We start from the raw sequence: 13135 nt of genomic DNA on the forward strand, positions 1-13135 counted from the left end.
CACCAAGACGGTCACCGCCTTCGGAAGTAAAACATCCCGATCACCGAGCACACCGGGAATGCACGCTACCCTCTCCAATACCTATTCCTGTCCTCGGACACAGCTACTCGAGCTCAACGTCCTCGGTATGCGCGAGATGCCTAATTAACGACGGTCTGACCGATGCGCGTGTCAACCTTTGTCCCGGCGCGCGATTCGCGTCATCGGCATGCCTGCTTCGCCCTGTACCGCGCTCTCGTCCGCGAAGGTCGCCGGATTCCTCTGCCCAGCGACCTCCTAAGCTCCAATGCTTCCGGTCCTCACAAAGGCCACCCGATTCCGGGCCTTATTCAGAAGCAGTTTCGTCGGAACAAGGCCGATGTGAGCAAGAGGCTGGTCTTTGTCGCCCTGACTGCCGGCTATAAGGTTGAGTCGATTCCCATCCATCCCTCCATTCCGTCATTCATTGTTCTCCATCCCCGACTCCCAGCTCGACTCCCAGCTCGACTCCCAGCTCGACTCCAATAGTACTGACAGTAATTCGATCATCCGTGTACAGTTCCTCTCCATCTTCCGCGAAGCTCAATCCCATTCGTCCGACGCCCACGCCAAGATCGTCTCCCTCGTCCGTCCTCGAGTCGAAGCAGCTCGACGCCGCGAAGCCGACGCAGCCGCCACTCCACACCCCCCCGCCGAGCCGAAACCGAAACCAAACTACCCCCCACTCGTCACCCGTCGAGTCGACCTAGAGGGAAACGTCACATACGTCCCGACCAGGCGCCCGATCCCAGCCGCGCAATTCACCGGACCGCGTCGCCACATCCCGCGCGTCTTCGTCACGGCCGAGGGCATCCCGTTCCTACGCCTCAAGAAACCGCAGCCGCGGATCCTCGGCGGCGTCATCCGCAACCTGACCCAGCGGCGCGTCAGGGCCGTCGAGCTAGCCGAGGCGCTGCGCCACGAAGGGCTCGTGGAGGCCGGGCACGAGGATCAGTGGGAGGACCTCGTGGCGCGGGAGGCGGCGCGCGAAGGCGTGGCGGACCTGCTGGACGGGTCTGAGCTTGGGGCCGAGATGGATCGGAAGGCGGGGTATGCGGGCAGCGTGCGGACGGCGCTGGCGGCCATGGCGGAGAGTATGCAGCGGTCGAGGTTAAATGCGGTGGCGAGGACGGAGGCGCTGGTGCGCATCGCGGACGAGGAGAAGAAGTTGTGGCGGGAGGAGAGGGCGCGGTGGAAGGAAGAGCGCAGGAAGAAGGGGCGCGGGGCGAAGGAGGGGTGACGAGGCGGTACATCGCTCGTCACGAACTCATACGCAGGCGGTGGATGACGGCGTTTAGCTCCCGCCGGATCATCGCAGAGCCACTGCCAAGCTCAGGGCTCGCGTGGTCAGTCTTTTGATCCCATCTTTGGGGACTTCCCGACCATATCATATCCAGACGACCCTTCGAGTTCTCTCCAGCTACAGGAGTGTAAAGGGTCATTACAACGGGAGGTCAAGGTACATCGTTTCGTGCCTATGGGAGGGACGAGCTTCAGCATTTACAAACCGTGTTGTCAGCCACCGTTGTCGACCTACCCAGGTGGTGTGCACACATTCTAGGCGCACAAGTCCCAGCGAAGGGCATGTCATTCAAAACAGGCGAGAAAGACGAGGACCTACAGATATTCCACAGATAGAGACATCTTTGATTCAAACATGGACAACTCCCATAGGAGACTCGTGTTCTTTCCGTCCTTTGTCATCTTTTTGACGTCGTTCTGCAGGAGACCACGCCAAGGGACCCGAGGCATTGGGTCAGCCGTTCATCTAAATGGTGTGTCGCATTGGCTGGCCTTTTGCCCGTCGCGTAGCCCCGGTCCTGGATTCTAAGTCTTTATATTGCTATGGACGCTCTTTGTTATTGGTATCTTATTTTCCTATTTATTCTTTTCCTTGTTCCCTTCTCATCTCCCGTTTCTCAAACGAAGCTTTTTGTCCTCGAAACAACGGCGAAGATATGAGCAGTGGGTAGCAGCTGTGAACAGCCGGCATACAGGCCGATCCCCTGGACCCACATATTATAATCCGCTATCCCGTTTTAGGACTCTCGGTCCCACCTGCCCAGGCAGCCATCAGAATGTTTAGTCATCATGGGTTTTCTCAACAACAACAGCAACAACGGCAACAATTTCCCCAGTCTTCCTTCCCCTGCTCGGTTAACCATCACCAACACCCACGCCTCAGCACTCTCCGAATACTCACTCCCTCTTCTCCTCGTCCCTTCGTCTCTTCCTCTTCTCATCTCTTCGTTCTCTCGTCTCAGCTCCATCTCTGTCCTGGGACCGACTCAATTTCCAGAGGCAGCTTTCATTCCTTACAGCGGTCAAGTCCAGTCTCCTCGGCCCAGCCACCTCCGCACTATCCGATCGACATCACCATTACCAGCTCCCAAGCGAGAATAACGTCTACCTATATTGATTTCAGCAAGCCATTGGCCTTCAAAGATATTTCTAACCCCTCGCAACTCCCCGTCTGCCCTCTCAGCCTCCCGCGACCAAGGGATCAGGACCAGGCCCGACTCACCGCTCGTCGCGTCGTTACCACGATCAATTGTCTGACGCCATTTCGCTGCATCATACCGACGCCAGCGGAATCGGTCTATCCGGCAACGGCCCCACGGGCAGTCGATGCGTCCATCGATGACTTCCGAACTCTCCATCCTCAACGCCGAATCATACAATGACGGCACGTCCACCTTTCGCGCTCCCCGGAGCTTACCGCCTCGTCAACACGACGATGTGGCGTCGAGCTCTGCAGCTTCCATGACGGCGGCAGGGACAGCCTCTGCGTCTACGGGCGTCGCGGCCGGTGGGGAGGAAGACTCGAGGAAACGGAAGCCACCGCGTTCCACGAGCGCTGAATCGGAAGAACCAGACAAGAAGAAGAGAGGTCGGCCTAAATTGGATACAAACGATGAAACGGCTCTTGATGTGTGTTTCCTTTTTTTTCCACTCCCCCCATCTGGCCAAACGTGGTGCTAACCTGCCACGCAGCGTCGTCGAACTCAGATCCGCCTCGCCCAGAGGGCCTATCGACACAGAAAAGAATCCACCATACAGACGCTGGAAGCGAGGGTCAGGGAGCTCCAGGAAAACAACGAGCGCATGAACCGCGCCTTCATGCAACTCCGCGACTTTGCCATCAGCCGCCGCATTGTTGAGTCGCAACCGGAATTTGGCCGGGAGCTTCAAGCGACCGCCCAGGTCTTCGCCTCACTGGCTTCCCACGCCGCAAGCCAGGACTCCGCAAGGGGGGAAGCTGGGGACTCGTCTACTACTTCTTCCGCTCGTCAGCCGCACCAAGCTGACGCTAGGACTTTGCACCGGGGAGCTTCTAGCGGCCGCGGGCCAGCAACTTCCGACATGCAGTCCAATGGGCGCGGCCTCTCCGAGGCGAACCACCTCGGTGGTCAGCGTATCCTTTATGGTGGAATTGTCGTCACGCATGAGCCAGAGCCCCAGTACTCGTCGTCTTCGGCCGCCTCTCACCGCCAGGGCACCACCGGTTCGTCGTGGTCCTCTCCCCCGCCAGTATCTCAACCTGCGGCTGCCATAGAGCCGTCATCCGCTCCCTCTTCCGCGCACGAGTCGGCCGCCCAGCCCTCTGTGCGCGACGCAAGTTTCCCCTTCGGTACGTCCTCTGCGCGTGACTCCATCAATCTTACCACCACCACCACCACCCACGACACAAACCCACAAGCCGCGGTCCTCCCTTTCTTCACAGGCGCAGACCCATACGCGACGCTGCAGCCACCGGCCTCGTTCTCCCACTTTGAGCGCACCTTTGGCCGGCGGCTCCAGCGCTTCGCGCTCGAGAAGGCTCTCTGGCTCTTGTCTCTCCCGGACCCACCGCCCAACTTCTACGCTGCCGTTTTCGGCTTTTGTCTTCTCTTCGAATCCCAAGAACGCATTCTGGAGCGCATTGCTAACTGCCTCAGCGTGAACCAGCGTGAGAACTTGTGCAACTGGCGCTTCCCTTTCCTCCACCTCGGCGGCGCAGGGACTTTCTTTCCCGAGCTCAACAACCTCGACACCGTAGACCTTGCTGTCAGCATGCGAGAAGCCGGCGCTGGCATCATCGACACCGAGGCCGGCATCGGCGTCCCGAATAACAACCATAACAACGGCTTCGACGACGGCGTCGTATCGACAGCGAAAAGCGATTGCGGGCCTGACGGGCTACCCCTCGGCAACCGCGGAACGACCGACCGTTACCGGTCGCATTTGGGGAGGGATGCCATGTTCGGCCAGGGCCCGTGGGACTCGCTCGTGGAGGAGACGCGTGATATGCGCGTCGACCACAAGATGCGCATCACCACGCCGGGCTTCGAGGGCAACTTTTACGATTGCGACGAGGTGGAGTGGTACTTGCGGACCCGCGGCGTCATCATCTCTCCCGGTGCCGACAAGGTCACGGCCGAGGTTTCCGTTGACGCCTTTGCGCCGGCGCATACCGACGCGCAAGCCGGGGGAAACACGACTCTCGACGCTGTGATTGACACTTCCATCGACGAATGGTTGGACATGAAAGACGGGATGACAGGTGACGTCAGTAGTCGGGATGCTGTCCCCACGTGGACCGGTTCGGGGCTGGCGACTCCCGGGTCAGTTTTCTCATCCGGGGCCGTCGATTCCGGCGCTTTTCACGAAATGGCACTCGGCTCCATGGCTGCAGATTCTCTGGGAAGGCCGATAACTCCTGGGCCAGAGAGGCGTGTTGTTACTATTGATGTTGACGTGCTAGTTCAGGGTATGTTGACTTTTTTCCTTCCTTTTTCCCCTTTACTTCTCTTTTCTTTGGTTTGTACGAGAAAACCCCCGCTGACACCTGACTAACCATAGAACTGGCTGTTCGGTCTGTCTGCCTAGGCCGAACCCCGGGGATACGACCAAAGGACGTGAATGCTGCCTTTTGGAGTGCGGTTGTTTGATCTTTTGAACTACTTTGTATTTGGGATGCCTAACTAATCAATACCATCTCCATAACATTGTCTCTCCGCAACCATGTCGCGGGCTTCACACGTCCACTTGCAGAAGCAGGTTGGCCAAGTTCTTTGTCGCCTTATTCTGTGTTGGCCCATAACCGTCCACTTGTCGACCGTGCCACTAGAAATGGACGGGGCCGAGTCGCGGTACGGTACTCGGCTCAGGTAATACCCGTCCATTGATGCACGCATATACTGGATGTAATCTGGTTATATCGTATGCTATGAGCATCGTAAGTCTAGGGTCTAACTTGTATACTATAGGCCTAGGGAAGCTCTGATCAGGGCAACTTAACTCTTAGTATAGGCATAGACTTATACTAAGGCAGCGTATTCTTTTTTCTTTTTCTTTTTTGTCGCCATTTCATGGCATCCCTCGTCTTACTGCCCACCATGGGCCCAGTATCCATCCTCTCGCTTCGCCCTCTGCACCAAAAACCCCAGGCTGTGGGCGATGCGCTGGACATAGTCAGCCATGTTCTCCCGCCACTCTTATTCTTCTTAGGCCTTTTTCTCGGCCGGTTCCGAACGGCGTTCGACGTTGGCCTTGTTCTTGGCCCCATCGGTGTTCTCTACCCGGAATCAGACAAAGAATTTCTCAGCTTCGTCTGGTTCGTCAACGCCTTGCGCTGTCGCATAGTTAGCGCCAGTCGCCCGTCACGTCTCAGTTTAACTTGCGCGTTCTCGATCACTCAACCCGCTATCCTCAACCACATGTGCGCCTTGGGCAGGATGGCTTGCAGGTCCTTGGCCGCCCGAGCTGCCGTAGTCTAATATTATGCTTACACCTTATCGTTTATTTCCCCCTTAGTAAGGCGTTAATAAAGAAAATAATAATAAAAATACTATTTATCGGCCCTATCCTTTTAGAAGCCTAACTCTTCCGCCACCCACGGTTTTCCAGGCCATCGTATCGTTATGCAAGACGCGCGGATCGTCATTCTTGACCCCGATCCAGATCACTTCTGTATGGACATTGGCTGGATCAACGATATATGCCGAACACCCTAGTACGTATCCCGGCGTGATGAACATGACGACGGGGTTGAGAAGGATGCATATCTTGTCGACGGGCCAGTATAAGTGTAATAGCCTAGTAGTGTTAGCATATATGACTTGATTATTGAAACGGCGTAACGAAAAGGCAAAGGTGCTGCTACGTCTTTGGCAACTCAAATAAACCAGAGCATGAACATCTGGACTTGGCAGGTCACGACCTTTGCCGACGTCCTTACCATGAACGAGTGCTACCATTGTCAAGCAATACCGTAGGGAAGTGAATGGTAAGAGAGGGATCCGGACAACTTACACTAGAAGCCCGGCCAGAAAGTCAGCCGGGAGGAGTGGCAGGGAGAGACAGAAGGGGCTAATGATAGTAATAATCAGAATAGGAATAAGAATAAGCATAGAATAATAAGAATGATAATACTGTCTGAGTATTTCGTAGCTAAGTGGTTGTATAAGAAGGAATCCGGTAGATCCTAGGCCGCTCATGGCTTCTTATATGTGTTGATCCGTCTGAGTAAAGGAGTCTCTATAGATGCACTCCAGCTTCCTTCCATACCTAGACGTTCCATTGCCCCCTAACTCGCAAATATAAGCATAGTTACCGACAGTCTGTACAGCGTGTCATGTCAAACTTGCGTGAGTGTAGCAGTCTGTTGGGGATGTTTGTGAACGGAGCCAGTATAGCATCTTCAAACCATGTCAGTGTCTCTTCTCCCGTTGTCATGCTGCGTGTTTGAGGAAGAGTTGGAAGAGTGTCGGTGAATATATAAATCAGTTTAACATATGCTATTGGTGGCCGTTGACAGTACTCTCTCTCGCCATGCAGGTTTTGCCTTACTAAAACATGGAAATAGAGAAGTGAGGTGGGAAATTCACCTTGACTGTTTGACCGTGATTGCAAATAATAGTCTAGTAAACTGGCATAGAAAACATCGATTATCTGGCTTGATAAAACAGCGGCGCAACCAGCGTTAGAAGATCACTTACAGGAACTGCGAGCAATCATAACTCAACTGTCCAGTCAAACATCTCACAGGATGGGATAGAAACCTGAGTATACGAAAAGACTAGAGAATCACGGAGAAAACAAACTGCTGTCGCTGCCACGCCCAATATCAAACTGTCAAACATAGCCCACGAGACAACCAGACAGCCAAATACCACTACGAGCCCCTCTTACACTCCCAGCTCGCCCCCCACGACGCCCAGCGCCTCGGTCCCAATCGCCAAAACATCCCCATCGTCCGCCGACCCCGCCACTCGCACAGTCTGCACAAGCAGGGGGTACAACCGCAACAAGTGCTTGCGCGATTCACTATCCACATTAGGCGAATCCGGGATCGCCTCGGACCGGCTCCGCAAGTCGACAAGCGCGCGCAAGACATGCAGCAGCTCGCGACGCTGCGATAGCGGTTGCGGCATACGGCCCCGGAGCGGCTGGTCGGCTATGAAAGCGCGGAGCGTCAGCCCGGCCCGGAGGATGACGAAAGGCGCCGCTATCCGTGCCATGCGGACGTGCAGCGCCTGTTGGGTATCGTCTTCCCCCTCGTCTCCCGGGGAACCTGGAGCTCCGCTACCATCGCTAGCTTCGTCTTGCACTGCGATGAGGGCAAAGAGCTCGTTCAGACAGACGTAGGCCATCTTCGCGCGACGTGTCGGGGCCGGATCGACGGTGCGGCCCGGCCTGGACTTGTAGAGGCCTGCCAGACCTGGGCCGCCGTGCGAGCTGCCGAGACTGTCTTGTTCGCTGGGAGGCGGGGCGTGGATGATAGATGTGCGGAAGAGGCTTCCTGCGTACGACTTGCGCGTTCTGTCGGGGATGACTTCGGCGCCGAGCGACGGGGTGATGAGATTGCGTAGTGTTCGGAACGCGCCCATATCAAAAGATTCGTCGTTTGCGATGTTGGCTGCAGCGGAAGTGGCCGCCGTATCGGCGCTGACGATGCCGTCCGCAATCAGAACGGTCGTGTCCCAGATCTCCTGGACCGTACTCCGCGGGATGCCGTCGAGGGTGTGGAGTTTGGGCAAAACGGCCTCAAGCACGGCGAGCGTCACCTCCGTCGCCAGACGCCAGGGCTGAGCCGACCTGGTCACCGTGATGGCGAACCCGTACTTGGAGGTGATGGGCTGGGCGAGGGCCGAGAGGGCCGACGAGACGGCGCCTCTGGAGTACATGTCCGGGTCTGCCGAGTTTTGGAGAACTAAGTCCCGTAGGATCTCCATGCTCGCCTTGGACATTGCCACGAAGGTCCGCTTCGACGAACTTGCATCCTGTTGGGCCTGGGCCGCCTCGCCGTAACACGGAAGCCGAATAAGCTCGGCTACTTGCGAGATCATGACGCCCGGCACGCCGGCCAGGTCGGTTCGGATGGCCTTGATGGCGTCCATGACCTGGTTCTGGAGCGGGGTGGCCCGCTCTGCGTCGCTGACGTACGCTCCCGCCACCGTCGCCCGTTGGAGCGTTTCGCGGAACAGGGTGAGCATCCTATCAACATGCTCCACCGTCAGGTCCGCCTCAACGAGCCTGTAGACGTCGTGGAACGCGCCGATGTAGGCGATGAGGCAGTCTTGATTGTCCGCATTTTCAGGACGGCCGCCACTGTCTTGTGGCACTGGGATCCGGCGCGACCAGAGCTCCCATACCGCCGTGACCGTCCCGTCATCGAATACAACGTCAGACTTGCCGTCTCCCTCGCCGTGGTTCAAGATACTGTCCAGGGCTTTGAAGGTGGCCGTATTGATCTCGAGCACGTCAAAGTCCAGGAGCGTCGCGAAATGACCCACGAGTTCCTGCCAAAGCGAGTTGAAGGATGGGTGTTTCGCCAGGATTTCGAGGTACGAGGCCAAGAGGCCAGAAATGCCGTTGAGGACGAGAACGGATGTGCCGTACCACGCCTTGCGCTCTTCGTCGCCCGTTTCGTCTCGTGTCGAGGTCTCGAGCTCCTCTTCGATGGACGACAAGAGGAGGAAGATGACATGTTTCACGCAAGTGTGCCATGCTTCGGCGTCCAGGTTATCGCCATAGGCATCAAAGATTCGAAGTAACGTCTGAACGGCGCCTGCTGTCGTTAGCCTTTTCAAATGTTCGGATTGGCGTAGATCGACACACTACCCACTGTTCCGGAGCTCTAGCCGGTCGTCGGCCGTGACCGCGGTCAGGCGCAGGAGCAGAAGCATCCACAGCGCAGCGTTGGATGCCTCGTCATCGCCTTTCGAGGCCATCTTGGCCAGGGCCACAGCATCCGACCCGCCCATCATTTGCGACGTGATGCGCATAGACGTGTTCTTCCCGGAGAGGAAGTCTGACAGCACCCAAAAGAAGGTGACGGTCTGTAAGCGGCGTCAGAAAAGCACTCATCCAAAGAGTCGACATTTCACAGGGGAATACCGACCGTCAATGCCATGTTCAAGTCGTCGTCTTGAGAGCAAAACTTATACAAAGTGTCCACTAGAATGAGAAAGCAAGCATTGGGCAAAGATGCCAAAAAGTCGGAGCAGATGAGGCGCAGCGAGTTAAAGGACGACCTGACCAACTTGGGCGATCGGGTGGCTAATGCACTCTGACCCCCGGTGCCTCTGGAATCCTCTTCACCAGGCTCGCCCCCGGGGCCCTTGAAAATAGAGTCGATGATCTCAAAGGTGATCGGCCAGCCACTGACAAGGGACTCCCCGCAGTTCTCCAAAAGCGTGGTGAGCCCCTCGAGGATGGCCTTGTGGATATCCACGTCGGTGGTCTGGGTAGCCACGGTCTCCTCGCGGTCCCCTCGCCGGAGCGGGATGAGAGCATCCCTGAGCGCCTCCAACGCCTGGAGCTGCACGTTGCCCCGCTGGTCGGCCTCCTCCAGAGACGTGGCAACGTTGACAAACTCGAGCACGAGCTTGACGAGGACGTCGGCCGCCCTCAACCGAACCGACGCATTGATCGACGACGAGCCAAGCGTGCGAATCAGCTCCGAGACCAGAGCGGCCCACCCCGATACCTCGGGAGGGTAAGCCAGGAGACGTCCGATGTTGATGGTGGCGATATCGCCCAGCTTGGCAAGGGCGAACTGGTCCTCCTGGTTGGGCCCAGCAGCAGCCGCAGTCGATACGTTCATCCGTCTGCCGTGGCGCCCGGGCGAAGGCGCCTTCAACGAGGGCCCAGCACCTCCGCCGGAGGGCGGTGACTGAGGGCGGTTCGCCCTGGCCTTGTCCTCGGCCAGAGCCTTGTCGCCGTGCCTCCGATCGAGAAGGTCGCAGGTAGCCTCTACCACTTGGACAAAGGACTCGTTGGGGAAGTCGACCGTGCTCTCGATCAGCCGAGACGCAGCCGTCTCGACGGCTCGCGTCTCCGATCCGAAATTGGCCAGGAGCGCGTCGGCCTCGCTCTCCGCCTGGGGATCCTGGCCCCTGACGACGGTCGGCGTCCGACCGGGGGCCTTGCTCGTGGAGTAGAGTACAAAGTCGGCCTGCTGGAGAGTTTCGAGAATGATGCGCCACGAAGGGCCAAGGGTCGGGCCCAACGCGATGCCGAGGTTCAGGAGAGCGCGCAGGCAGAGCAGGTTTCGCGTAGTCAGGGCCGCAGTGCCAACCTCGAAGGATGACTGCCGGCTTCTTTCCACCGCCGAGGATGCCTGGTTGACCAGGCTCTCGACACTCAGGAGTCCTTTGGCGTTGCTAAAAATGCTGCCGGGCGTGGTGGCGGAAACGTCCATGCTCGGCGCCCGGGGAGCTCCCGTATTGAGACACGCCGTGAAGACATTGGGCGGCACCGCTGCTTTTCCCAAGGTGGTCAGGAAAGCATCTCTCGGGATGGCGAGCTGCAAGAGTCCGGCTACGTGGGCGAATTTCTGGAACGCCCGGACCAGGCCATGGTAGTACTCGGAATCAAGCGCGGCATAGAGGAAGGTGGAGCAGGTGGCCAGTATGGCGGGCCAGCACTCTTCCACGATGGAGGCACACGTCTTGATCTCGGCGAACAAGGGGTGGTCCTCCAGGTTTAGCGGGTTACGCGGCACGGGATTCCTCTTGAACGATGCCGACCTCGGCCGCTCGATGCGGCCTCGGGAGTTGAGGGGATGAGGGGATCCCTCTGGCGGAGTAGGTGCAGGCGAGTTGCGGCCACTGTCTTGTTTGGCGGCCCGCTTACGGCTACGGGATTCTGCCGGGACTGTGAGGGGCAATATGAACTTGGCGATACCCTCGGAGAAGGACGAGATGCAAGACAGGATGAGACTGTAGATGTACGACTCCGGGATGTTCGGGGGTTCGGTCTTGTCGAGCTGGTCGATACAGGGGACGCGCATGGTACTCCACTGAGCACTGATGCCAGTGGTGGAACCTTCAGTTCCCACCGAAGAAGTACCAATGATTCCGGTGACGCCGCCTGCTTCAATCATGGCATGGTCGGCGGCTGCGTTGGGGTTGCCGTACGGGTTGGACACGGGAATGGTCGACTGGTGGCCGAGGCCGATGACTGGGGGCCTCTCGGTACTCAGTCGGACAAAGGTTGCGGTCAGGGTCTTGAGTATATCCTTCTCGCCCTCCTTGGCGTCGTAGAGCATGAAGATCCTCCGGAGGAGGGCGTGCTCAGCAAAAATGCCACGGAAGACCTCCATGCAGAGGGATCGCTTCCACAGAGTGGTGTCGTGGTCGAGAAGCTGGGTGAGGATATCGAGGGCATTGCCGCTTTCGGAAGGCAGAATGTTGATGTGCCGGCGGAGGAGGGTGTACAAGATGCGCACGAGACGGACGGTGGTGGCAAAGTTGGGCTTGTCTTTCAAGGCGCTGGTGATGAAGGGCATGACCCGGATTCGGAGAATGTAGGCCTGCTCTGGATGACTCAAGAATACGGCGGCATGGTTGGTAAGTACGGACTCGATCAGTTCCAAGCCGAATGTCTGCGGTAGGCCGGCAAAGCGAAGGTACTCGGGGCGCTGGTTCTCGGTGAGGAGACAGAGATCGTTGAAGACCTGGGGCAATGCTGAATGTTAGCCAAGTGAGCTGGTGAGAGGCCAGAGGCCACCCCTTCGGTCACTCTTACTCGGTATGCATCCAGGGCGGCTGTGCCGAGCTGGAAGGTATTGTCGCCGGCCGAGACTTCACCAGCAACAGACACCTCGCCGGATCCTGACACGATGGTTAGCATACATGGCCTTCGGTTCTTGGTGCTTGGTGGATGGTGCAAGGTCCCAACGTACTATCTTCCGAGACAACCTTGTCAAATACGGAAACGACGAGCTGTTGAAGAGTGGCGGCGGATGTATTGTTGACAATGGCATTTTTGCTCGTTTGTAGAATGAAGCAGATGTTCAGGCTCGTGATGAGGAGGTCGCCCTTGACATCGTGGGCATAGTTCTGAAGCAGTGACGGCAGGGCCTGTAGGATCTTGAGCTGGACATCGAGGCCGGATGTCGTGGCCTCACGCAAAGCCTCTAGAACTTGGTTCAGCTTGCTCCGTGGTAGGGCACCGGCGACGATGAGCCTCTGGAGACAAACGATGGCGATGGAGGTGAACTTGGCGTTTCTGGTGCCACAGGCGATGATGAAGGGGTTGACAAAGTTGGGTCGCTGGGCGAGCTCTAGAGACCGGTGTCAGGTGGTGGACAAGGCGAGACACATGAGCCAACGGGGGCCTTCGACAGAAATGAGTGCACACATACCGTCGGCAACTTGAGACTCGTTGCCTGGGCGAATGCCCTTGAGCTCTTCGAGAGCCTTTTCGGCGGCCTTGGGGATGATTAGCATGAACGAGAGACTTCACGTAAAGAAGTAGAGAGTCGTACTTGTTTCAAATCATTGTGCTTTCTCTTGCTCTCCTGGATGAGGTTGGCGAGCTCTGTGGCCAGCAGCTGGGTCGTCATCCTGTCACGTAAGGCCTAGATACTGGTGGACAGCTTGGGCCATTTTAAGGGGAACGAGACTGCGGATGAGTTGCCGAATTGGTCCAGTAGCCGGGGGATTTGTGAAAGCTTCGCGGAATGTGCCGGAATCCAGTGCCTTGGCGCTTCTTCGTCAAAAGAAGAGGTGGTCGTTGAGCTCGTGGTCGGTGAGACGACGAGATGGGAGGTGAGGGTGAGAGAGCTGAGCTTGTCCCTTGGATTGCTTATGTAAGGCGAGGTGCCGGTAGCTGCCTAGCTTGAACA

At 57.4% G+C, this 13135-nt stretch overlaps 5 protein-coding genes across 5 annotated transcripts; 4 read left to right on the top strand and 1 right to left on the bottom strand.

Annotated features, from left to right (window-relative positions):
- Positions 1–106: 106 nt before the first annotated feature.
- Positions 107–1711, top strand: ACRALDRAFT_1074333 (uncharacterized protein). The gene is made up of 2 exons (XM_071018234.1): positions 107–405; positions 539–1711. The coding sequence occupies exons 1-2, from the start codon at positions 163–165 to the stop codon at positions 1256–1258; spliced, it is 963 nt and encodes a 320-aa protein (XP_070878351.1). The 5' UTR covers positions 107–162; the 3' UTR covers positions 1259–1711.
- Positions 1712–2185: 474 nt separating this feature from the next.
- On the top strand, positions 2186–5030 carry ACRALDRAFT_1079500 (uncharacterized protein). The gene is made up of 3 exons (XM_071018912.1): positions 2186–2949; positions 3013–4768; positions 4861–5030. The coding sequence occupies exons 1-3, from the start codon at positions 2647–2649 to the stop codon at positions 4947–4949; spliced, it is 2148 nt and encodes a 715-aa protein (XP_070878352.1). The 5' UTR covers positions 2186–2646; the 3' UTR covers positions 4950–5030.
- A 339-nt stretch (positions 5031–5369) lies between these two features.
- On the top strand, positions 5370–6275 carry ACRALDRAFT_206501 (uncharacterized protein; the record flags this gene model as incomplete). Its single annotated transcript, XM_071022056.1, has 3 exons — positions 5370–5768; positions 5908–6086; positions 6191–6275. The coding sequence occupies 3 exons, from the start codon at positions 5370–5372 to the stop codon at positions 6273–6275; spliced, it is 663 nt and encodes a 220-aa protein (XP_070878353.1).
- Positions 6276–6495: 220 nt separating this feature from the next.
- On the top strand, positions 6496–6900 carry ACRALDRAFT_206500 (uncharacterized protein; the record flags this gene model as incomplete). The annotated part of the gene is made up of 6 exons (XM_071022055.1): positions 6496–6509; positions 6555–6573; positions 6653–6709; positions 6750–6769; positions 6818–6837; positions 6875–6900. 6 exons carry the CDS (start codon positions 6496–6498, stop codon positions 6898–6900), a joined length of 156 nt encoding a protein of 51 aa, XP_070878354.1.
- On the bottom strand, positions 6864–13026 carry ACRALDRAFT_1039496 (uncharacterized protein). Its single transcript, XM_071015139.1, has 7 exons — positions 12776–13026; positions 12653–12719; positions 12191–12571; positions 12034–12119; positions 9404–11962; positions 9128–9341; positions 6864–9070 (listed from the first exon to the last, which is right to left on the bottom strand). Exons 1-7 carry the CDS (start codon positions 12851–12853, stop codon positions 7188–7190), a joined length of 5268 nt encoding a protein of 1755 aa, XP_070878355.1. The 5' UTR covers positions 12854–13026; the 3' UTR covers positions 6864–7187.
- Positions 13027–13135: the final 109 nt, after the last annotated feature.

Source organism: Sodiomyces alcalophilus (assembly GCF_042370955.1).
Source record: "Sodiomyces alcalophilus JCM 7366 unplaced genomic scaffold ACRALscaffold_1, whole genome shotgun sequence".
In the NCBI taxonomy this organism is placed as follows: Eukaryota; Fungi; Ascomycota; class Sordariomycetes; order Glomerellales; family Plectosphaerellaceae; genus Sodiomyces; species Sodiomyces alcalophilus.